The sequence below is a fragment of the Balaenoptera physalus genome (assembly GCF_965194825.1).
Source record: "Balaenoptera physalus genome assembly, chromosome: 7".
Lineage (NCBI taxonomy): Eukaryota > Metazoa > Chordata > Mammalia > Artiodactyla > Balaenopteridae > Balaenoptera > Balaenoptera physalus.
In genome coordinates, this window is record NC_138886.1 from 34,340,120 (window position 1) to 34,364,795 (window position 24,676).

General features: G+C 40.1%; 1 protein-coding gene across 1 annotated transcript in view; it reads right to left on the bottom strand.

The window, feature by feature from the left end:
• Window positions 1-24,676, bottom strand: part of TDRD7 (tudor domain containing 7) — an 89,609-nt gene that overhangs the window by 10,075 nt on the left and 54,858 nt on the right. The window contains exons 7-13 of the mRNA XM_082468559.1: window positions 21,517-22,103; window positions 18,001-18,187; window positions 13,701-13,812; window positions 11,588-11,790; window positions 10,429-10,563; window positions 8,582-8,668; window positions 1,636-1,770 (exon numbers count right to left, since the gene is read on the bottom strand). Coding sequence (XP_082324685.1) covers window positions 1,636-1,770; window positions 8,582-8,668; window positions 10,429-10,563; window positions 11,588-11,790; window positions 13,701-13,812; window positions 18,001-18,187; window positions 21,517-22,103 — 1,446 coding nt within the window. The remainder of the gene's footprint in view (window positions 1-1,635; window positions 1,771-8,581; window positions 8,669-10,428; window positions 10,564-11,587; window positions 11,791-13,700; window positions 13,813-18,000; window positions 18,188-21,516; window positions 22,104-24,676) is intronic.

Consider the following 24,676-nt stretch of genomic DNA (forward strand, 5'->3'; position numbering starts at 1 on the left):
GGAAAAGGTAACCCCAGGGACTCCCTCCAGTCTCATGGAAGCCTTTGAATTGATGGAGGCAATTTTGGGCAGGAGATGAAACTTACTTCCAGGATTCCTAGATTTCTTCTTTCCTCTCTGAGCCCCAACCTCCCTGTCATACACCCTCCCTTCATCCTTGGGGGCTCCAAGTCTCCCACTGTGCCCCCTGCATGAGGCACCTTTCTGGGTGGGGAGGAGGTCACTTAGAGCAAAGAGAGCAGACTCTACTAGTGCAGGTGCCAGGTGGGCAAAGAGGGAGTGAGGCGGGCCAGCTGGGGCCCACGCACTGGAGAGCACAAGCCCTGCAGAGGAGAACGTCACTTCCCAAGGTCCCACAGAGCACTGTCTCATAAAGAGGACTGCTCGATAGAGTCATGTTTTCTAGTTTGTCAAGAGAAGCTAGAAGCAGACAACTAATTCACATTTTAAAACACTTTACGAGCCAAGGGCCCAGACCCAATATTCATGGGTCAGCCTTGGCCAACAGGCCATCAGTTTGCTACTCTGAACCTCTTGGGGAGATGTTGTTAGCCAGAGGCCTGCTCTAGCTGGTTTTAAAGGTTCCCCCAACTTCACATCTATCAAATAAAAAATCCAGATAAGATTAATAGAAAAAAGTATAGTGGCTTTTACCAAGAAAGTACACCTGTGTAACGTTCAGACAGTCAGAAGCAGTGGGACAGATACCCCATCTCCTCCAGCCCCGGAAACCTTTTCTAGGTAAGGCTGGCCCTAGATGGATGTTCTAACAAGGGGTACAGAGGCCAGGGTGTTATCAAGTGAAAGCAGCACTTAAAGGTCTAACAATTTTCAATATTATGCTGAGCAGCAATAAGAAAAAATGTGATTCTGAAAATTGGCTTGAACTCAAGTTAAACAGCTTCTCTGTAATAGTCATTTTAGGAAAGGCAACAGTGACTGCAGTGAGAGAAATTATAAAAGCCATGCTAATTATGGTCAAGTACTTTTTATTCACTGAGTTTTGATGCATAAGACATCTTCTGGTAAATATAGGTCAAGGGGTCTCTTGAAATTATAGAATGTTGAACAATTTTATTTTCAAAGCATGATGGATTTCTGTACAAACTCTACTTCTCCTAAGTAGGAAATAGTTATTAATAATTTTAATTAATTCAAAATAATTCAAACTTCTTATCATCTTGAATTTTTATCAAGAGAGGAAAGATAGACTGAAGTTAATCTTTTCACTAAAATCTATGAGGAGAAGGTTAAATATAAACATATATCCGAAGAGAATGGTTACCTAATTAAATTAAGAACTCTGGAAGTAAATATTTACATATAATATCCTGAAACTGTGTAGAAGCCAGCATTGGCATCTAATTATTAAAGTGGAACCTCTAACTGGACAACATAGCCTGATGACTCAATATGCTTGAAAACAAACATTTATCAAACAATATTCTGTAAGTCTGACTGGTCCTCTTGTCTAAGCAAAATTTTACATCTGAAAACCAGTGAGCCACCATTTGGGTCATTTCCAATTTTGTTAAACTCAATCATCACCAAAAACTGAGAGAGCATCTCACAATGTGATTATGAACACATCCAAATCCCTTTCAGCCGATCACCTAGGCTTGTAACATATAGTACCTGAGGTGGTACTGCAATCATTTCTCGGAGAAACAGAGGGGGAATTTCCCTGAGCTCGGACACTTTCACAGACGTCACAGTGCCAGAGTCCAGGAATTGAACATCAAGAGCCCGGCTGCTGTGAACATTCGTGATCTGCAATGAGACAAGTGTTGGCTGATTTATTAGCATATCCAAAAGGCCAAAATGCTTCTATGCAATTATATTTCGTACAACTCTAAAATGCATATAAAAAGCAACAAAGACTATCAGTGTTGATTAAATTTTCTCTTATTTTAAAATGTACTTATTTACCAAATATTCTTTTATAGTAGAATTGATTTCAACATCTTGCTGTTAATTCATAAATATACTAATAATTACTATGTTTTCAATTCTAGGATACTACTGATTATAAAACAATTTGATACATTATTATATACTGCTGATCATAAGATACAGTCTGTTCTCCAAAATATTAGGATGTGAGGAAAAAAAAAAAAACTACTGTGTCTTAGCAATGAGGAAATAATAGAGAGAATTCAGAGACAGAATTTTACTTGTAGTAGGTAAATACTATGCATTTTTTTTTTTTAAGAGTTAAACTTGGTCTTTTTAAAAAAATTAATTAATTAATTTTTGGCTACGTTGGGTCTTCGTTGCTGCACGCGGGCTTTCTCTAGTTGCGGTGAGCAGGGGCTACTCTTCGTTGCGGTGCGTGGGCTTCTCATTGCAGTGGCTTCTCTTGTTGCGGAGCACGGGCTCTAGGTACGCGGGCTTCAGTAGTTGTGGCTTGCGGGCTCTAGAGCCCAGGCTCAGTAGTTGTGGTGCACGGGCTTAGTTGCTCTGCGGCATGTGGGATCTTCCCGGACCAGGGCTTGAACCCGTGTCCCCTGCATTGGCAGGCAGATTCTTAACCACTGTGCCACCAGGGAAGTCCCAATACTATGTATTTTTAAAACATGACACATTTTGATATTTTATAGCTTAGTCAGAAAGCCCAATGATACTTTGTATCATTTGTCCTAGCTAAAAAATTGAACTCAGAAAGTCATAATTCAAAAATGGGAACATCATTAATCATTAGAGAAATGCAAATCAAAACTACAATGAGATATCATCTCACACCAGTCAGAATGGCCATCATCAAAAAATCTACAAACAATAAATGCTGGAGAGAGTGTGGAGAAAAGGGAACCCTCTTGCCCTGTTGGTGGGAATGTAAATTGATACAACCACTATGGAGAACAGTATGGAGTTTCCTCAAAAAACTAAAAATAGAACTACCATAAAACCCAGCAATCCCACTACTGGGCATATACCCTGAGAAAACCATAATTCAAAAAGAGTCATGTACCAAAATGTTCATTGCAGCTCTATTTACAATAGCCAGGACATGGAAGCAACCTAAGTGTCCATCGACAGATGAATGGATAAAGAAGATGTGGCACATATATATAATGGAATATTACTCAGCCATAAAAAGGAACGAAACTGAGTTATTTGTAGTAAGGTGGATGGACCTAGAGACTGTCATACAGAGTGAAGTAAGTCAGAAAGAGAAAAACAAATAACGTATGCTAACACATATATATGGATTAAAAAAAAAAAAAGAAAAAAGAAAAAAAAATGGTCAGAAGAACCTAGGGGCAAGACGGGAATAAAGACGCAGACCTACTACAGAATGGACTTGAGGATACGGGGAGGGGGAAGGGTAAGCTGGGACAAAGTGAGAGAGTGGCATGGACATATATACACTACCAAACGTAAAATAGATAGCTAGTGGGAAGCAGCCGCATAGCACAGGGAGATCAGCTCAGTGCCTTGTGACCACCTAGGGGGGTGGGATAGGGAGGGAGGGAGGGAGATGCAAGAGGGAAGAGATATGGGGACATATGTATATGTATAACTGATTCACTTTGTTATAAAGCAGAAACTAACACACCATTGTAAAGCAATTATAGTGCAATAAAGATGTTAAAAATAAATGGGTAAGTTACACACTGAATCAAAGCAATAATTACCTACCTGTGGCCAAATGGCAACAACACAATGTAAGATCCTGGATGCACCTTTAAATGCCCACAATCTCCCCTAATATGCCCCTAAAATGCCATTGTGACACTTGCCATTGTTAAATATTTACAGTGGCCAAATATAGCCCCACTGGGGTGGTTATCTGGGCTGAGATCTCACGCCTACAACTGCACTAACTGATACCTAATCGTGGTGGTGCCTTCGGTATGATGACTGTTGAGAACTGGGCCACTTTCAGCTTGGAAGTCAGATTCGCCAAAAGTGAAGCCTTTTTCTACTGCCCTAGAGAATGCTTGATTAATATAATAGCATAAATTTTTAAATCTCTTAAGACATGATAAACACAAACAGTTCCATGGAAGAATATTTTAAAATGTATTTGTTTATTCAAACATACATACTGAACATATATATTGGTATGGATGGTATCTGTTGAATGCTTGTTATATCCAGGCATAACTAGGCTGCAAAGATATACTTCCCCTTCTCAAAGAGCTCCTAGTGCCATGAGAGACGACACAAATACACAACCATACTATAATGTAGTAAAGGCAATAATGAAGTTGTGCTTGGGGTACTGTGAGAACACAGAGGGTGGGTACCTGACCCAGCAGGAAGCAGGTGTTAGGGCAAGCTTTCAGGAGGAGGAAATGCCTAGAATTGGTACTTTTCTTTAAAAATTTACTTTTTTTTTCTTATTTTAGTAAAATGCCTCCATTGTAGAAAATTTAGATACTTAATGATATAAAAATCACTTGTAATCTACTATAGGTTACAATTATCCTTCTAGTCTTTTTTTTTTTTTTAGAATCAAATTTTTTTTTTTTTAATTATTAGCACCTTTTAAAATTATTTATTTATTTATTTATTTATTTATTTATTTGGCTGTGTTGGGTCTTCGTTTCTGTGCGGGGGCTTCCTCTAGTTGTGGCAAGCGGGGGCCACTCTTCATCGCGGTGCGCGGGCCTCTCACTATCGTGGCCTCTCTTGTTGCGGAGCACAGGCTCCAGACGCGCAGGCTCAGTAGCTGTGGCTCACGGGCCTAGTTGGTCCGCGGCATGTGGGATCTTCCCAGACCAGGGCTCGAACCCGTGTCCCCTGCATTAGCAGGCAGACTCTCAACCACTGCGGCACCAGGGAAGCCCTATCCTTCTAGTCTTTTACCCCTGATTCACAAAAGATTAGATTTACAAGAATTACAAAATATTTGTAGATACTATTTCATAGTTGACTGCTTTCCACTCAGTGTCTCATAAAAATATTTCATGTTGTTTGTCTTCTATGTCATTTTAATGTTATTTAAGTCTATCATATAGATACATTGTGACTTATCAAATCACTTTGGTTGGATAATTTAAGTTGTGTAAATTTGTTTACACAAATTTGTTACTTTAAGAAATAACCATATTTATTGGGCATTTGTATTTCCTTTTTCACAAACTGAAATTTCATAAATTTCACAAATTTATGTCCTTTCAGAGCTGCACCTTAAATGATGAATGGGAGTAAACCAGGTTGGTAGGAGTCCAGTTAGGGGCGAATCTGGACATTTCAAATAGAGGGGAGAGGATGGGCAAAGGCACACACATACTTCTTATGTGTGGGGCCTACAAGCATTTTGGTTACGTTAGAGCATAAAGTGAGAGGCCGGGCAAGGCAAGAGGTGAGGCTGGGAGACAGGCAAAGGCAAGGTCTAAGAGAACCAGTTATTATACCTTCAAGAACTGAGACTTTACCCTGTAGATGAGAAGCCAATGTCAAGCCTTAAGTAGAAGAATGAGATAGTCAGCTTTATAAAATTGTTGGTGAGGGCTTTGGGATCAGATAGATTTGGTTTTAAATCTCAGCTCTCCCACTTTCTAGCTGAATGACTTTCCTCATCAGTAAGAACGGGGATAACAGGGTTTTGTGAACATGAAATGAGATCAGTCATGTTTAAAAAAGCATTTAGTGTCATGGAAACAGTAAGTCTCATCATAAGTTGGATGTATAATTATTTGCATTTTGGGTTGCTACTCTTAGTGGTACGGAGCTCAACTAGAGGAAGACAGGAGTGAAGGCAGAGGAACCAGTTGGTGTGGTACTGCAGTGTTCCAGGCAAGAATTAACAAAGATGTAAAATCAGCAGTGTTCGGTGATTAGTTGCACTTGGGGCTGAGGAAGATGTAGGAGTCAAAGATAACTCTTAAGAAACAGCCTGAATGGCTGCATGAATGGAGGTACCACTAAAATAGAGATAAGGGAGAAAGGTAAGGATGGGGAAAGATAATTTTGGTTTCAGACATGTAGAACTTAAAAGAGTTTGTGAGATGGACAATTAGGCTGGCTTTTTGCTCAAATCTGCAGCCCATCAAGGACTGGAAAACAAATTTGGGAGTCATTAGGGCCAAAATGGTATCTGAAACTATGAGATAGGATTACCTAGAAGGATGCAGAGGCCGAGAACAGTGATGAGCCTGGACAGGACTTAGGGACACTGACATTTCAGAAGTGGGGGTGGAAGGAGGTTTGGGTGAAAAATAAGAGAAGGAATTATTAGACTATCATGAGGAAAATTAGGATTTGATAACATGGTAGCCTAGTGAGAAGGGAATTCCAAGTTTCAACACTGTTCGATGCAGCAAAGAGGTCTGGTAGGACAAGACCTGGAAGATACTAATTCAACTGCACAATTAAGATGCTGTTCACAAGAACAGGCTCTGTGATGGAGTGTGGGCAGAAGTCAATGTGGCAGTGACTGAGGACTGACTGGAAGATGGTGCAGAGTGAATGCAGACCACTTCTACAAGGAAACAGGGAGAGTAATGGCCACTGCACTGAATAAAGTTGGTTGGACGTACAGAATAAGTTCGGAATGTATAGGCACTAAAGTTTAGACAAGTTACAATGTCAAGAGCAAATACATCACTTAAACACAGGATCTGCTTTTCATTAATCATCTTTCTTTCCTTAACTTTCTATGCATCACTAAGAGAATGAACACTTTTGCTACCTCAAAAGTAGATAATACACAACTTGATAGTAATAAAAATAATACTAGATATTTATCTAAAGTATTTGAGCGTACACTGAGAAGGTATTTTTGCCAAAAAGGCATAGCCTGATTCCACACACGGAGAAACTCAAGTTGAGAGACACTCTACGAAACACTGCTACTCTTCAAGAGGCCACAAACAACAAAGACTGAGCAACTGCCAGGTTGGAGGAAACTAAGAAGACATGACAACTAAATACATCTTGGGATCCTGGACCAGAAAAAGGACATTTGGAGGACAATCTGGGAAATGTCAGTATGTTCTGCAGATTAGTTAATAATATTGTACCAATGTTAATTTCCTGATTTTGATAATCGTTATGTAAGATGTTAACAATTGGAGATGGTGGGTAAAGGGCATATGGGAACTCTTTAAAATATTTTTGCAACTTTCTAAAAGTCTGAAATTACTTCAAAATAAAAGGTTAAAAAATTAAGTATTTGTGCATTTATACATTATATACTAAACAGCACAGAGCTTTAAAATTCAGATAATGTTGTGTTATTTTTAACAAATCATGTTTTGAAGTTTATAGTTAAGCACCCAAATCTTAGTCATATAACTCCAGATCTCAACTTTCTGACACACTTTCACATTAATGACAATAATTATTTCAGAACTGAGGCTTTCATTAAAGTGGCCATGACCAAGACTTACTTAAATAAATCAGTACAATTAAGTTATCACAATATTGCTATGCAGTAATAAAACTCAATAAAGCAATGATTCTTACTTAGGGTTGGTTTCTTTGAGAATCTTAAGAAAATTATGAATACTTTCCCTCCAAAATACATAATACACACACACACACACACATAATTTGCATACAATTGTGGGGGAGGGGTCCAGGCGCTCCCTGTAAGCAGAGGTCTTTGCACCTAGGTTAAGCACCACTGTGGAAAAAAAAAAAAAAATCAAGCCCAGATTTGCAATTTTACTAACTGGGCAAAACAGATATCAAAAAAAAAAAAGAAGAAGAAGACGAAGAAAAGAAAGAAACCACAAAAATCCAAAACCTACCTTTGAAAAACATACAGAGATTTATGACAAAATATAACAAACCTCCTTGCAAATTCATAACTGAGCTTGTAAGAAAATAAAACAATTATTAGGTCCTGGAAATAGAGGAATATGTGAACGCTGAAACCCAAGCCATCCTGGGCAGGGGTGAGGGAGGACATGAGATGCCCCCAAGAAGCTAGAACGCTCAAAGGGCTACCCCTTGAGGGAGGGGTAACTCTGGAGAGCAATTAGGCATTCCCCATGCCCAGAAATTCCACTCCTACATATGTACCGTGGGAGATATGAACAGGAATGTTCACGGTAGTGCTGTTTATAGCAAAAAATTCGACACAATCTAAATACCCATTGTCAGAAGAATGGAGTGATAATGTTGGCATATTCATACACTGTTACAGCATATAGCAGGGAAAACAGATTACATCACAAACATAATGAATGAAAAAGCATGTTATAGAAGAATCAATACATCTTACAATTGGTGTAAATTTTTAAGACATTCATTCATTTAGTTATACTTTATTCATGTTTTTACTATAAATATTATATATACTATTCACTTCTACATTTTAAATATCTCTATATTGATATATACAGATAGTAAAAGTATGTGTGTATAGACACAAATATAGTAAAAGTCTAAAGCAGTGAATAGGAAGGAGAAACACCAAATTCAGCTGGTAGCTCCCCCAGGGGTGGGAGTAAAAGAAAGGGCTGCAGACAGGGAGCATCAACTGTATTGGCTTTATGTATCATGTTTTATTTCTTAAACTGGTGATGAGTATATGGATGCTTACTCCATTTTTTAAAAACCTCATTTATATGTCTGAAATATTTCATCTTAAGTTTAAAAAAAGTCAAGTGACTGATTTTACCTCTACTCGTAACCATTTTCCTTTGCAATGGAAGAGGCAGATTTTCCCACAGAAGGGTAATGAAACGAAGTACTCAGAGGTCATGTGCTGCAAAACAGAAACGCATGACACTTATTACTCTCAGCAAAGAGCACGTTGCTACACCATGAGAAAAACACCGCTGTGGCACAGGCAAACTGCTTCACCCGTATGTGATCAGACTTTCGGCGAGGTGTGCGCTGCAGTGGACGCAGCACATGTACAGGGGTTGGAGGGCTTCTGCCTTGTTTCTCATATGTTGGTGGCAGCCATCTACCCTCCTTCCTTGCACATGGCCCATAAATCAGCCTTGTTAAAATGTCTAAAAATGTTAGCATGGAGGTCAGTATAATTCATCCAGGCTCAGGCACCATCAGTTAAACACAGAGGGAAGATGAATCCGATAAAATGAACAGCCTGGATGAAAGGGAAGCAGTTAGGCTAGCTGTTCATAAGGTCTCCTCTTTTCATCTTTTAACATTCAAGATTCAAAGATAAGATTTTAATCCAAAACAAAAGAAACGTTATCAACACAAATATGGATATCAGTGCCAGTTCAATGTTATTCAATGTTTTCATCCTCCTCCTCTGCTGTAGCTTGAAATGGGGGACCTGCCATTGCCTCTTTCCTTCAGGGTGAATGTTTCTACTCTCCCCAAAGGCAATGTCTCCTTCCACTTGAGTTTCCAGGGCACTAAGAACTATCAAGAGTGCTTTTCACCATTATAGATTATAAGCACATGCATGCAACTAGAGTCACCCTCTGGATGTCTCAGATTTCTCTAGGATAGATCAGCAAATCAAACTTAAGTAATGACCTTGAGATACAAGCTAAGACATCTGTAACAGAGAAAGAGGTAAAGCTATAGATCTAACGTCTCGATTCTAGGCTGTAGTCTAAATACAAGTTTCATCCAATTCAGCAAATATTTTGGAATACCTATTTTATGTAAGACACTAGATAACTTACTACAGTACCTATATGAATTAGGTACTTACCAGAAGCTGGTGAGGCTCAGTCTCTGCCCTCAGGAAGCCTATACTCTAGTAAAGCAAACAAATTCCCAAACAGCTAAAACAATGCTGCATACAAGCGTCACGAGGCACTCGGTGTGCTCTGTAGGTCAGAGGCAAGGGTTCACTTCCAGGTGAGGGGGTCAGAGATGAAGCGGCATCAGAGTTTAGTCACTTGGAAACCACAGCATATTGTGGATTACAACTATAATGTCCACATGGAGGTAAGGAAATCCCTTTAGGACCTTAAAACAAAACCTCTACAGATCCTGATTCAGAAAATAATACTAGAATTAAAGGGAAAAGAGATTACTAATAAATGTAAACTGCAGAACCACATTTTCCAAGGCACAGGTTCTCTCAGGGACCATAAAGAGGTTGGGGAGTGGTGCCTCGGAAGTTTTCTTCTCCTTCTAAGTTCCCTGGTTCCGTCTTTGCCCAGGCAGAGGAGCCAGCTGCTCGAGCAGACAGTCACAGGCAGCTGCACTCTAGGCTCATCAACTGCACCTTGTGAATGACAAATCTACTGGTTGTTGAGCACTTTCTATGTGCCAGGCCCTGTGCTAATAAGCAGCCTTGTGACTAGTCCTCATAACAATCCTGTGGGTACTCACTATTATTATCCTCATTTTACCATGCAGAAACTAGTGGGGATTTTTGTTTTTGTTTTAAATTCTTAAGTCTGGGGCTCTTACCCTCTATTTTAGAGAGTCTACCTTAAAATATACAAAACTTACTACACATGTACAATTTAGTGACTCCTCTTGTTTGCAATGTTAGGACTCATCTTAGAGGTGGATGCTGCTTGGCCATACCTTACAATGAAAGTATTCCTCTATCTTATGCAGAAGGTCGTTGAGCTTGTTCAAACCCTTACAAGGCACCTGGCAGTAGAGTGTGCCGTCGGAGCAAATATTAGTCACTCTGACATTTGTGTACATGGCATCGACCTGAAACAAAGGACACACCAAGGATGTGAGAACAGAGTGCAGCTCTTACCTACCTAAGGGGATCTACCTAAATAGCTCATTGAAAGTTTCTGCACTTTTCAATCTTCTAAGCAAGCTGGAGGACAGATAGAATGAAATTCGTAACGTAAATGTGAAAAACTAGTTTGCATACCACTCTTTCCAAAAGGAATATCTGGTATCATTTGTGTCAGGCACAGAGTAGACAGTTTGCATACATTATATTATTACCACTTTCTACTGTCTAAAAGCCTAAGAGTATCTTCAGCTCTGCTTTAACTCTGGTTTATCTTCTCCCCATTATTTAGAAAAAGAATTATTATATAAAACATATTTTTGCAGCATTAACAGAAATGAAAATAAAAAACTCTCACAAAATCAATCCCATTATCAGTTTACTTTCTAATCCATGTCCATGGGCCACAGGAATTTTTAGTAACTTTTAAAAACTATAATCACAGTAAAGGTTTAATTTTAGCCATTTTTAGTCAAATCATAATATAAAGGCAATTCACTGTTGTTCTACTTATTAAAACAAATATTTTCCCAATGTTGCTATGAAGCCTTAAAAATGATCATTTTTAACATCTCATCCTATTATTTCGAGTGGCTGCTCTATAATTTATTTAAAGGTGTCCTTTCCTACAGACATCTATGTTCTTCACATTTAAAAAATGTTAAAGCTAGCAATTTAATAAGCATCTTCACTGATCCAATTTTCCCTTCATTTGAATTATCCTCCCTTATTATCTTTGCAAAATAATTTCATATAAAATTAATATATGCTCATTGTGGAAACTGGAAAATAAAACAAAAATCCAATTCTTAATAATTACTATTTATATTTTGGCATTTCCCCTCCTTTTAGCTCCCTTCCCTCCTTTTTTTTCCCAATACATACATAATCTGTCTCTATCTAGTGTTAGCCTAAAATGTACAACGTTCTTTTCTGGTGAATTTCTTTCCTGTGATACTTGTGAACAGACAACAGTGGTCACAGTGGTACCTGAAGGTGAACCTCTAGTGACTTGTCACATATGGCCTTTAAGCAGGTGGCATTGATGTTGATGTCATCTTCTCCTGAGGTATCGTACAGAACCACCAGTGGAATATCAGCTTTTTCAAGTATTTCCACTGCAAAGATCTTTCCACAAGTTAAAGATTCAACCACCTTCACTAAATCAGGATCATCACTTAGAACTTCCAACCCTGAAAAATATTGAATATTTAAATTTCTACTTAATTAGAAGAATCATTTTAAGATGCAGAGATTGTGTTTGTTTTGGCTACTTATTACAATTATGAATCTACTACAAAATTCTTAAATTTTGTAGGGAAGCTTTGTTATACAATCTTCTTTATAGTATCCACCCTTAGGTTTAAAAATATTTATTATAACATGAATGCCCTTTTGAATGATTACACGAAGGCGGGCAATCTTAAAACAAGAAGAAAAGTTGACGATCAATCTGAATTTCTACCTTAGGAGAAACAGCCTTCACTTTACTTACAAACACATATTTAAAACAAAAAGACTAACATGTAAAGAAGTTGTCAGCCAATTATGTCTGCCAGTCATGTATTTGTAACACTCTTGCTAAAAATATACCCTTGGTTTCTTCATTTTCGAATTAAATATGCACAATTATTTCTTCCATGAACATGCAGTTATTGAAAATTTAGACAACCTCCCCCCCACCTTTTCATTCTTTCTTTTTAAGTAAACCATCATGGCCCTGAGGATACCAAAGAACTTACGGATTTATGAAAGGAAGATTAAATACTGTTTAATGTAATGTGGGTATTAGGTGAATTTTATTGCAGTCTAATTATTCTTTAAATTCTTGGAAAATTGTAACTTCATGTATCATAATATGACAACTCTAAGTTAATCTATTAAACTAATTAAACTAGGGCATCATTTCCCCAATGGTACTACAATGTCTATTTCTATATTTTTCCCCTTTAAATCTGTAAGCAAAAGTTCACAGACTCCTTCTGACCTACCTTTCTCTTGTTCATATTCTGTTCTCCAGACACACACCTCTATAGCTTTTATCAAACCTTTCATTTCAGCATCCTAAATCTTTTCCTATGCTCTTGATATGTTCTTTTCAAAACTAACTCTCACAGGTTTGTAACAGGATTTTTAAGTTACTCGAGATTTATCTCACAGAGAGAGCCAAACCCAGTTCCTCTGACATAAAGACATCCCTGCTGGGAAGGAGGCATTTCTTCACGGGTCTAATTTTCACAAAAACAATTCTGATCGTTTTCTGAATGTAGCTCTGGCTCTCCTGCATGAGGCATACACATTCCAATGTCTTTCCTCATCATTAACGTGTGCCCCCCATACTTTCAGGTCATCCCTACACGTCACTCTCACACATGTGCATTTCTCTACGCTTCCTTGAGGAGGAAAGAAAAGAACAGTGATACGTGACAGTGCCAGAGACCGCACATGACCCACAGCTGGACTCGTGCTTGGGTGCACGAGGGAGTGTTCCTTGCTAACAAGCAGCACCCACGGAGTCCATCTCAGTGGGAACGAAGCTGGGAGTCACTTTACAACAGGTCGAACAACATGATTTACACTGATCCTGTACCCCACGATACAGGGCCTCGAACAGCTGTTACTAGGGCAGTTAGGGCAACAGCAACCAAACCCTCTCAGATGTCCAACAGGTTTTTTAATAATAAAGTTAAATGTGCTATATGTTATATATAACGTAACAAAAATATATTAAAACATTATAACATTTTTATAATGATCAAATCTTACAAAGAAAATATTAAACATGAATTTATTTATATCTTTCAAGAAATAACACGTTTTAACACCTTGAGATACTTTATACGTTTTAGGATTTAACCACCCCAAAGTACAATGGTAATACGTATCAAAGTGGAGAGCGCTTTTTTTTTTTTAACTTTTTAAAAAAATTTTTATTTATTTATTTTTTATACAGCAGGTTCTTATTAGTTATCTGTTTTATACATATTAGTGTATATGTGTCGATCCCAATCTCCCAATTCATCCCCCCCCGGCCCCCACTTTCCCCGCTTGGTGTCCATACGTTTGTCAAAGTGGAGAGCACTTTAAAAAAAGTTCCTTTTACCTGCGAGCTTACACTTTGTAGCTTGGAATGACAGTGAACAGAACTTCGGGTTCAGTTTGTATGCTTTGCTCTTTTCAACATTTTCACTAAAACCATAGTCAACATAGCATACCTAATGATAACAGAAACAACAACATTTAGCTTCAAATAAAATTCTTTATCCTCACTTCTTAAAAAAATCACTTGATGCATTTAACTGGCTTCATTTTACCCCGTAATTGGCATGTGAAGTGGCACCACTGCCTGGAAAATGCCAGGGGAGGTGCCCCTGACTTAGCCCGGAAGAGGAATGCTGTGAATGGGACCAGGGGTGCCAGGGCTCCTGACTTCCAGGCCGCACTCCTCTGCTGCGCCTTTGCCAAAGGGGAGAAGAGGGAAGAGTGCTGAACCCCAATGCCTTCTGTTGTCAGCTTCTCAGCAGCACACGTACCTGGTCTGCCAGCCCTGACTGCCCCCACCCTTTCCTTACTGTCATAATGCCTACATCACCTTATTCTTTCTTGATTTATACAACTCCACTAAGGATCTGCTTCCTTAGGCAGATCCTTATTTATTTCTAGAGGAGGCATCACACTGGTGGTATTTACCAGATTCTAAATCCCCAGAGCAGCACTTGTGACGGCTTGCTCTCAGCTGTTATGCTTCCAGGGACCGAGATGCTTTCTGTCAATGACAACAATGATGTCACGGCTGGATAACATGGAATTCTACACTGTAAAGGTAGGTAATTCTGGGTTTTTTGGGGGCTGTGAAGCTGGGTTAGGCCTTCATCCAATTCAGGAAAAGGTCCCAAGTCTGCTGGACAGAGCTCTGTGTTTACAGAAACTTGCATGGCACTTCCTCACCACCATCACAGATCATGGAGCACCTGGATATTATTTTTAGTGTATTAATAAAACCTTCAGTTGAAAAGGACTATATAACCAAAGGCTTTTTCTTTTTGGAGAAAAATAAAATCTAGAGACATTAAGCTGTGGTTTAGAATGATAACTAGGAATCAGAGGGAAAGTGTTGAAAACTTAGTACGCTTCTCTAATTAAAGCAGATGGTTATTACAAAAACAGAACAAATCACAAAAACGCAGGGCAAAGGCATTTCAAAGAAATACCAAGTAATACAGAGTTCTACTTTCTGCAGTAAAATAAAGTCCACAGCTTCTGAGCACCGAGATTCTGACAGTAAGTATACAAAACAAAAATTCTCCCATCAGAGAATCTAAGGAAGAAAAGAATAGAGAGATGACTAACGCCTTTCCCTGACCACCTGATAACCGTGTCTGTGGGGCCTGTATATCCCACGTTGGAAAGGATCATCTCTTAGAGTCCATATGTTGACTCAGTGCCCGCCGAGGCCTTGATCCCTGGCAGGGTCCCCACACTGCAGCCAGCCACTTCTCCAACCCCTAATTAGCACCTGCTTTTCCTTCCCAAAGGCCTCAGGATTCACGCAGCTTTTTGTGTCCTTTAATAGCTATCAACACCCACAATTTGGATTCTGCTCTTCCTAGGCCTAAAATGGAGACAACATGTCTGTGACTAGGACATAGTATGTGAAATCATGATTCCTGGGCAATTTAGAATGTACTCCTAGCACTAAGAGACTAAAGAATACTGCTCTAAAATCTTCAAAGGGGTTCTGTAATGTCTGGAGCTTGTTTACTTTTCTTTCTTCTTTTGAATCACGATACCATGTATTTGTATGTCAGCTGCGGCTCATAAAACATCTGCCCGTGGACTGTCCAGCTGGACTCTCACCACCCTCTGTCCTGTGTCCTTTGGCCCTGAGATCAGCACAAGCAGGCTCATAATCCTGGCATCGGGCCCCAGTTCATTCCTGGCTCTCTGGCTCCCTCAGGTGGCCACAGGTCTCACAGCACCACCTGAGTAATAACCAGAAAACACCCCTGGGATGTGGGTCTGCCCCAGGCCAAACTGGCACCAACCTGAGGGGGTGACCGCATGTTCCTGTTCCTCATACTCAGCAAGCTTTGTGGAAAGCAAGGAGGGAATCTGTTCTTGCTGTCAGGCACAGTAAAATTCAAGAGAAACAAGACTTTCCACGTAGCTGGGGTTTCTTCTCATAAAGGGTAAAATTCATCTCTGTCTGGTTCATGGGATATGGGGAACAAGATCAGGACAGGACTGCCACAACTACTGCTGCCTTAAGAGCTTACCACCGTACAACACACCAAGCTACCGCATTTATTCCTCACACCGGCTCACAGCTCTCAGACGCAATGACACAGCCGGTTGCTTCCTCCTTTATGAGGTACTTTCCTGTTCTGGCTTCCGAGACACTGTCTTCTTGGTTTTCCTCCTTCTTTGGCCACTCTGACAGTCTTCTTTGCTCCTCTCACACCCACCATCAAATGCTGAAGTGTTTCAGAGCCTAGTTCTGGGTCCCCTTCTCTGCTCTATGGGTGATTCTTCCTCGAGGAGATCTGACCCAGTCCCATGGCTTCAAGTAGCACCTACATGCTGATGTTTCCCACCCTGCTGCTACATCTCCAGTCCTGACTTCTCCCTGAGCTCCAGGCTTGTCCAGGTGAAATCTGATAGCTTTTCTCAAACCTAACAGGTCCTACAAAATTCTTGATTCTCCTATATATTGGTTCTTTTCCCTGATTTCCCAATTTCAATAAATGGCACCAGTATCCACCAGGTTGCTCAAGCCCCAAACCCAGCAGTCATCCTGAATCTTCTCCTTTCTTCTCTTCCACATTCAATGAATTAGTGTCCTGTCAGTTCTACCTCCAAATACATCCTGAATATGTCCCACTACCTCTGTCTCCACTGTTTCTACCCTAATTCAGGTTACAAGCTGCTGGCTACTGCAATAGCCAACTAACCAGTCTTACTTTCCTTCTCTACACTACTACAATCCATGCCCCACACAGGCACTGGAACAATCTTTGAAGCAAATAAACCAGATCACATCTCCCTGCTTATCCCTTCCTTCAAAGTTATTTTCTATCATAGCACCCTCGTCATTTCCTTCACTGCTCTTAAATTGTCCTGTTTATTTATTGTATACTTGTTCATTATCTGCCTTCTTTTACTAGCATATAAGCTTCTTGAGAACAAGGACTTGTCAGTCTTGTCTCCTGCCCTAGGACAGTGGAAAAAATGAATGAAAAGTTTAACAGGCAGATACTAGCATAATGATAGTGTCTGATTTTATAGGTAAGAAATCAGAGAAGTTAAATAACTTTCCCAAGGCCACACAGCTAGAAGTGGCAGAGTTGGGACTCAAACTCAGGTCTAACTGACTCCAGAGCTTAAACTCCCAAAGTAGAGGTAAGGAAGGAAGGGGAAGGCCCAAGTGATTTTTGCCTTATAGATCTCAGACTGGGAGATATCCTTGTGGAGTATTTGTAGCATTTATTATAAACACTGATGCACTGTTAACATGTCACCAGGGTTTGTATGGTTCTTCTCTTCGTAAGCAATCCCTGTGCCTCAAATAGCTTAAGTTGTGTTGGACTTCCTAAGGGCAGGGAAACGGTCAGCAAGTAGACTGAAGTTTAGCTAGGAATGTCTGGGGCAGTTATCTCCTATCGACTAGAGGTCACTCAGGTTTCTCACTGAGCACAAAGCAGTGATGGGGCCACACTGACTGGGGTCCTGTTCACCTGGACTTCCCGCCCCCTGCAGTGCTAAGGGTTCTGAGATGTGCTAACCCTGCTTGCAAAATTTAGACAAAACTGTGCCTTCCTGAGTGAGTTCTGGTTCTGGGTCTCTGAGCTGAGGGAAAGAAGAGGCAATGGGGCAGAGGATGATCACCACGAATGTGGTCAAGTCTGGAAGTGTTGGAGCCTCTGATGGAAGAGACTGGTGAACGAGCCCTCTGACCTTTCCAAGATGACCAAGAGGGCAAGACTTTGGGCATGGCCCAAGTCTTATCTGGGGTTCTCCTCAGCTGGCTGTGCAAGAAGGGAGAGAAGAATGCCATCTCCTCTAATCAGTATGGTTTCCCTCACTCCAAAGTATTGACCTTGATAAGAAGCCCACAGAGCTCTGATTAGTATTCATTATATAACCTTGGGGGATAGGAATAGAGGTTTTTTTCCTGATGACATCATGGGTTATGGTACTGCAATGGAGAAGAATTTTTTTTCTTTTTTTTAAACTAAAACTCTAAGATAATATAACTACCACTGACTTAAAAGTTGACAGGGATAATCTTTTACAGATACTATCTTTTCAACTTCTGGGGAAAACTAAATATAGTTAGAGAGGACACAATATTAGAAGCAACATTTTCATTTGAAAAATAATGTGTTTGTCTTCATAATGCTTGCCTTTATTTTGTTCTCTTCTGTTGAGGTGACCTGTGCCCGTAACCAAGCATCCTCCTCAGCATTTACAGCCAGCAACTGGCCAATCTGCACAGTCTGGACTGGTGTGACCTTGGAGTTCTTACTGTAATACTCCTTCATCTCATCTTCCATTAATTCCTGAGCAGCAGAATAGTCTCTGCCCACATACCTAAATTAAAGGAAGAGAACACAAATGAAGCAACCTGGAAGAAGGAAAGCTACAGGAATTCATTAATATTACTCTGTTTTTCTATGGTCATCTTTGGTTTCAGGCTCAGACTTGCTTACACTGACAGGGAGGAGAACATGGAGTTGGTAAACAATTGTATCTTGAAAAAGGAGAATAGAATACTGTGGAGCTCACAAAACAAGACCAAGGTCCAACACACCACACAACAGAGCAAATGCTCAACAACAATCCAGAGAACTAGAGGATATAACAGTAAGCAGTCAGGGAGGACCAGGTTGAGAGAAGACTCAAGGGAAGGAAAGAGAGGAAGTGGAAAGGAAGACGAGATGAGAAGTGGAAGCCAGATGAGCAAGAGTCAACCCGAGATTTTGACTCAGGCTGCTGGAGATCTGTGTAGATTTCTGAGACGAGAATGTAGTTGATAGTTCTGCCTTAACTAAGGCTGGGTCTGAACAAGTCTCAATCTCTGAAAACCAATGAAATCTGACTCCTCCTAGAGAAAAACAAACCCTTGAAAACAATAAATACAACCATGTGACAACCCATCCCTCCAACTTACTGAACAAATTTGAACAAATTACAACAAAATGTTGAGTTCTGACACCCTTAAAGAGATGACATGTTCTAGATAAATAAATGCCTCTTTAAGTTGCATGCTTTTTAAGAAATGTTTTTTCCAGGATACTCTTCTATCCCCCTTCTACAATTTTCGGCTGTTGACAACTGCAATCACCTTGTCCTAGTTTATGTTATCAAAACATACTGTTTTGCTTTCTGCCATAAATAGTCTGCTGCTTCCTTGTCCTTTAGTCTTCAGAGACGATTCTAACAAAGGCCTCCTTCCAGGATGGAAAACCTGGCAAATCAAACCTGGCTCCTTTAACAGGAGCTATCTCAGCCATGGGATGAAGCCTTTTGAGTTTGAAGGCTATGCGGTACCAGCACCAGAATCACCTGGCCAGGGAGATGGGGGATATGCCACAAGAACATTGCTCTTTGAACTGTTCTAGCTTCTGCTCGGGGCCCAAGTGGTCCTATACAGCTTTCAGAAACTATTCCTTTTAGGAGTATCTTCCTGTATTTTTGGTAACTATCAGCAGGGCATAAGAAACCAGAGTCAACCTATTTGTTACTAGAGGAAAAGAAGCTTTTAAAAGCCCTACACAAAAGGGAAATAATGCTTCTTTTGGAGGCAATGGCTATTTTAAAACCAAATATGACATGCATATTATTCACTCCAGAAAACAGCTGTAAAAGCTTTGTCATACTCTATCATTTAAGGTTACTGAGCTTTACAAATGTTAGGGTACTGCCTGGAATACAGCCGCACTCTTGGCTCTGAAGTCTCCTAGTAGATCTGCAGCTCTGCCCAAGTGCCCATTTCTTGGGACCTGGAGTCTCAAGGGGCCTCCTGGTAGCGCTGCTACAGTCCTGGGAGCTCAACTGGCAGAGGCCTAGGCTGTAGCCCGTGGTTTGGTAGTCTGCATAGCATGGGCTCCTGCCAGGGAGGAGGGAGGTGGTGAGAAGCAGCATGAGATCTGCAGGCAGCTTCTCCTCTCTGTAGCCACCAACAGAGAATGATGCTAGCTACATGCCCTGGGCGGGGTAAGGAGGTAATGTGACAGTTGGTATTAAGAGTGGGTAGTGGCATGAATAAGGTCATACATTATCCCCAAATTACCTGAGCAAGTGAACAAAGAATGATATGCAGGCCAATTTAGATATGCCATAAATACAAAGTTTTACAAAGTTAATTTTTAGACTGGAGACAACAGATTCCCATACTTGAACTAAGGGTCCTGCCATGGCACCTCCCTGTAACTTTTATGAGTCACAAGCCTACTAGTTTCCAGAGTCTACCGCCTGGGTAAAGGTGTGGGTGTAGAATGGGGCTCAGCCTGCCGGGATGAGGGCGGTGGGGGGACACTAATGACCTAGGGTCAACCTAAGGGCAGACATTACCCATCATGCTTGCTGGTTGCCAGCCGCCCTGCTGAACACGTAGAATGCCGGCTCTGGGATTCTAACTTATACTGAAAAAGGGATCTAGATAACCTGAGGACCCTGGACCTAACCATCCTGGAGTAGTTTGAACCCCCATCCTACTGAAGTCCTAGAACTGATCCAGATTCCTGCCAACTCTTGGGAAGAACGTAAGAAATCACATGATTCATCCAGTCCAGTGCTGGGTGCTTGGTCTCTGAAAGTGGCACCAAGGACTACTGGTAACAGATACCAAAGGATCCTGCCAAGGAAGCGGATTTAGATTTTCTTTACAATGTCAAATGGTAAAAGTTAGCAATGTGCTCCTCAACATCCTTCCTTTACCTCAGTTTATTAGTGACCCACAGTGGGAACCGTAACCCTCAGCAAGCTGCTTCTATCTTCAGGCCATACCACATCTTAGAATAAGAGCTCTATACATTTACCACCCCTCTATAAAAAGGACCTTAAGAAAGCTTCCCCATGTTCTAGTTTGAACATCCTAAGATACTTGATTCTCACTTCATCATCAGACTTAGTTTGTTCAAAGAGAAAAGCTTCAATAGGTTTGCTGTATAGGACTTTGATTATTTTTTGTGGCCTTTCATTGGGTCTTCCCAGCTCAGCTATGATCCTTGGGAAGAGTAAGAGCCCAAAGCGCAGGGACATTTTGGGTGAAGGAGCTGGATTCTGTTCTGCTCCAGCCACAGCCACACCTTGGGCTGCTGCCTCCAGAGGTCCAGCTACAGTGGTTACCATTCTTCATCCCAAGTCAGAAACAGCAAATTACAGTCTTTCAACATTTTCTATGTATTCTACATTTCCTCCAAAAGTCCACATCAAGTGCCTGAGCCAAACTGTTTTTTGGAATTCCAGTTATCATTAGCCACTTAGGCAATAATTCCTTCTCCCAGGCAATGATATCAAAAGGCTCGAGAAACCAGAGGGCTAATCTGATGCATTACACTAGAAGGCGGTGCTTACCTATTCTGACTTTTAGGAAACACTATGTAATCCCAGATTAAACAGTATTACCTACCTAGTGGGTGATTGCTCTTTCTATGGACTAGGTATTGCTTTTGACATATATAGTTACCATTATGCTTTTGACATAGATTTTTTTCATGTTCAGACCATATCATCATTTCAATTTTTAAAACTGTTAGAAATATTTTCTCGCAAAAATAGTTATTTTAAACACTATACTTCAACATAACTCTATAGAACTAAAAATATATTATTCTTCCTCAACCAGCATCTATGTGAAGAATAGCCAAGTAGCAACAGTACACTAGGATTCTAAAGAATTAGAAAATAAAACTTGCCTGATAACCACTTCATTTGTGTTGCTCAGTTCAACCACCAATACAGACGGGGATGCCTCAGTTGGAATGATTAACGGAGGAATTGTTACAGTCTCCATAAAGGTATCAGCGCTTTTGGTAATGCTTCCTTCTATCTGCAAATATTCTTGTTCAATCACAGACTTGATATCATAATCTCCATGTGCTTGCCCTGCATCCTTTAGGATTTTGTCAGTGGGTGGTGGAAGTTTAGCATAGAGAATGGCCTTCTGGGGGTTTCCAGAAATGTAGTCTATGGTGCACACATCGGAAAGCGAGGCAAGATTTTTTAAGGCATCCTCGGGTAATTTCACTTTGTACATGTCCTCAAATGCTTTTGGGAGTGCGCTGGCCCAAAGACCACTTGAGTATTTCACCAGCAGCTCCTCAACTTTCTCTTTAAAGTCTCCTGGCATAACTGTTGGACACCCTTTGAGTGGTGGTATTTGTTTTGGAGCAGGTAGTGGGGATGGAGGCACTTTTTCAGCGTTCAGTTCACTTCTCAAAAGCTGCTTTCTCTTAGCTGGATAAACAAGTAAATCTTGACCACCACTGCAAGGTTTTTCCACCTGAAATTTTTAAATAAAGCAAATGACAGATATTTTAATGGCTAAAAACAACCTGAGAGCACATTAATGCATTTTAAATTTGAGAGAAACACTTTTCAAATTTATGAAGAGAACACAAAATTGTACATTTTACTCTTCTCAATCACTAAGACTTTAATACGCTGCCTTCACTTGCAAACATGATCATGCACCACATTTCAGTAATAAGCAGGGAAAGGAAATAGTATGAATTTCCCATGTGAAGCACCTGACCTCCAATAACCCTAGGAAATCATGAGAGCTTCTGCCCTGTACACCACCTAGTTTCTCTGACAAATAGTTTTGTCTCACCTAGTTTCTCTGACAAATACAAAGCAACAGCTTACAAAATTGACAGAATACAAGGAGGAATGAAACCATGAAAAGGTCTCAGAACTGTCAGGAATAAACCACTGGGAAGAAAGCTAGGAAATATTCAGGCAAAACTGAGGTGCTGTCTCTCTTCTTCCTGCAGTATCCTGAGAAAACCCTCAGCTTTCCATTATGTAGGAAGGTCAGTCCAGAGGTAAGGTACACATTTTCCAACAACTACAGAAGAAAGTTAGCTAAAAGTGTTGTCCCTCTAATGAACAAGACTTAAAAATGCCCAGCAGTTGTATATCATCCAATTTCTAATTTTCTTCTCTTAACATTCCAGAGAGGCACGGCTTGATGGCATCTCCTAATATAAGAGAAGGAGATAAAGAGAAACTGACGTATGGCACCATTTTTCCAAGTTCTAAGCCTTTCCACTTCTAGACCAGGGGTCAGCACACCACAGGCTGTAGCCCAATGCAGCATGCCACCTGTTTTTCCATAGCCCATGAGCTAAGAATGATTTTTCAATTTTTAAATGGTTGAAAAAAAATCAAAAGAATTACTTTGCGACATGAAAATGATATGAAATTCAGTGTGCATCAACAAAGTTTTATTGGCACCCAGCCATGCTTTATGTAGTGCGTATGGCTGCTTTTGCACTACAATGGCAGAGTCGAGTAGTTGTGCCAGACTATGGGTGACAGTCACATAGCTCTTGGCCTGCAAAACCTAAAATATTTATTACCTGATCCTTTACCAAAAAAATTTCTCAACTTCTGATTAGACTGAAGTTAGTACTCATAGCCCTCTGAAATGCTTCTATTTTGTCAGATCCTATTCACCTATTCTTTAGCTGGAGTTTAAGACCTTAGGAGGCTATCCAGACCACTAAGGTGATAAAACAAGCTTACAAGAAGTACCCCCTTCCCCAAGAAGAACAGAATATTAAAGTTGCTGGGTGGGTACCTTGTCAGTAAAGAACATTGACTTCATTTACTAATTTTCTATATAATGCTTAGGAAGAGAGAACATAAATACAGTTGACCCTGCTGACACCGTGTGGCACTCTGAATGGTATTTATATGATATTCACAATTTGCGTCCTTAATGTTAAGTCTGGAAACACAAACATTTGGGACACTCCTCATTTTGCTCTCAATGGTTAGCCCACCTCTCTAGAGACTCACATTTTAAAATATGGAATCTTAAAATGCCTATCTTCACTGTGCTTTAAGACACTTAAGATACAAGGACACAGACTGGGTATCCAGAGAAGATTTGAGAAATATACTTTTTGAGAAAATGGAAAAATAAAACAGAATTCTATTTCTATGTGAGTTATTCACTTGTCATACAGAATCCCAGTTAGTAGCCTCTTCAATAAGTGGTGCTGGGAAAACTGGACAGCTACATGTAAAAGAATGAAATTAGAACACTCCCTAACACCATACACAAAAATAAACTCAAAATGGATTAAAGACCTAAATGTAAGGCCAGACACTATAAAAAACTCTTAGAGGAAAACATAGGCAGAACACTCTGTGACATAAATCACAGCAAGATCCTTTTTGACCCACCTCCTAGAGAAATGGAAATAAAAATAAACAAATGGGACCTAATGAAACTTAAAAGCATTTGTACAGCAAAGGAAAACATAAACAAGATGAAAAGACAACCCTCAGAATGGGAGAAAATATTTGCAAATGAAGCAACTGACAAAGGATTAATCTCCAAAATTTATAAGCAGCTCATGTAGCTCAATATCAAAAAAACAAACAACCCAATCCAAAAATGGGCAGAAGACCTAAACAAACATTTCTCCAAAGATATACAGATGGCTAACAAACACATAAAAGAATGCTCAACATCACTAATCATTAGAGAAATACAAATCAAAACTACAATGAGGTATCACCTCACACCAGTCAGAATGGCCATCATCAAAAAATCTACAAACAATAAATGCTGGAAAGGGTGTGGAGAAAAGGGAACCCTCTTGCCCTGTTGGTGGGAATGTAAATTGATACAACCACTATGGAGGTTCCTCAAAAAACTAAAAATAGAACTACCATACGACCCAGCCATCCCACTACTGGGCATATACCCTGAGAAAACCATAATTCAAAAAGGGTCATGTACCACAATGTTCATTGCAGCTCTATTTACAATAGCCAGGACATGGAAGCAACCCAAGTGTCCATCGACAGATGAATGAATAAAAAAGATGGGGCATGTAT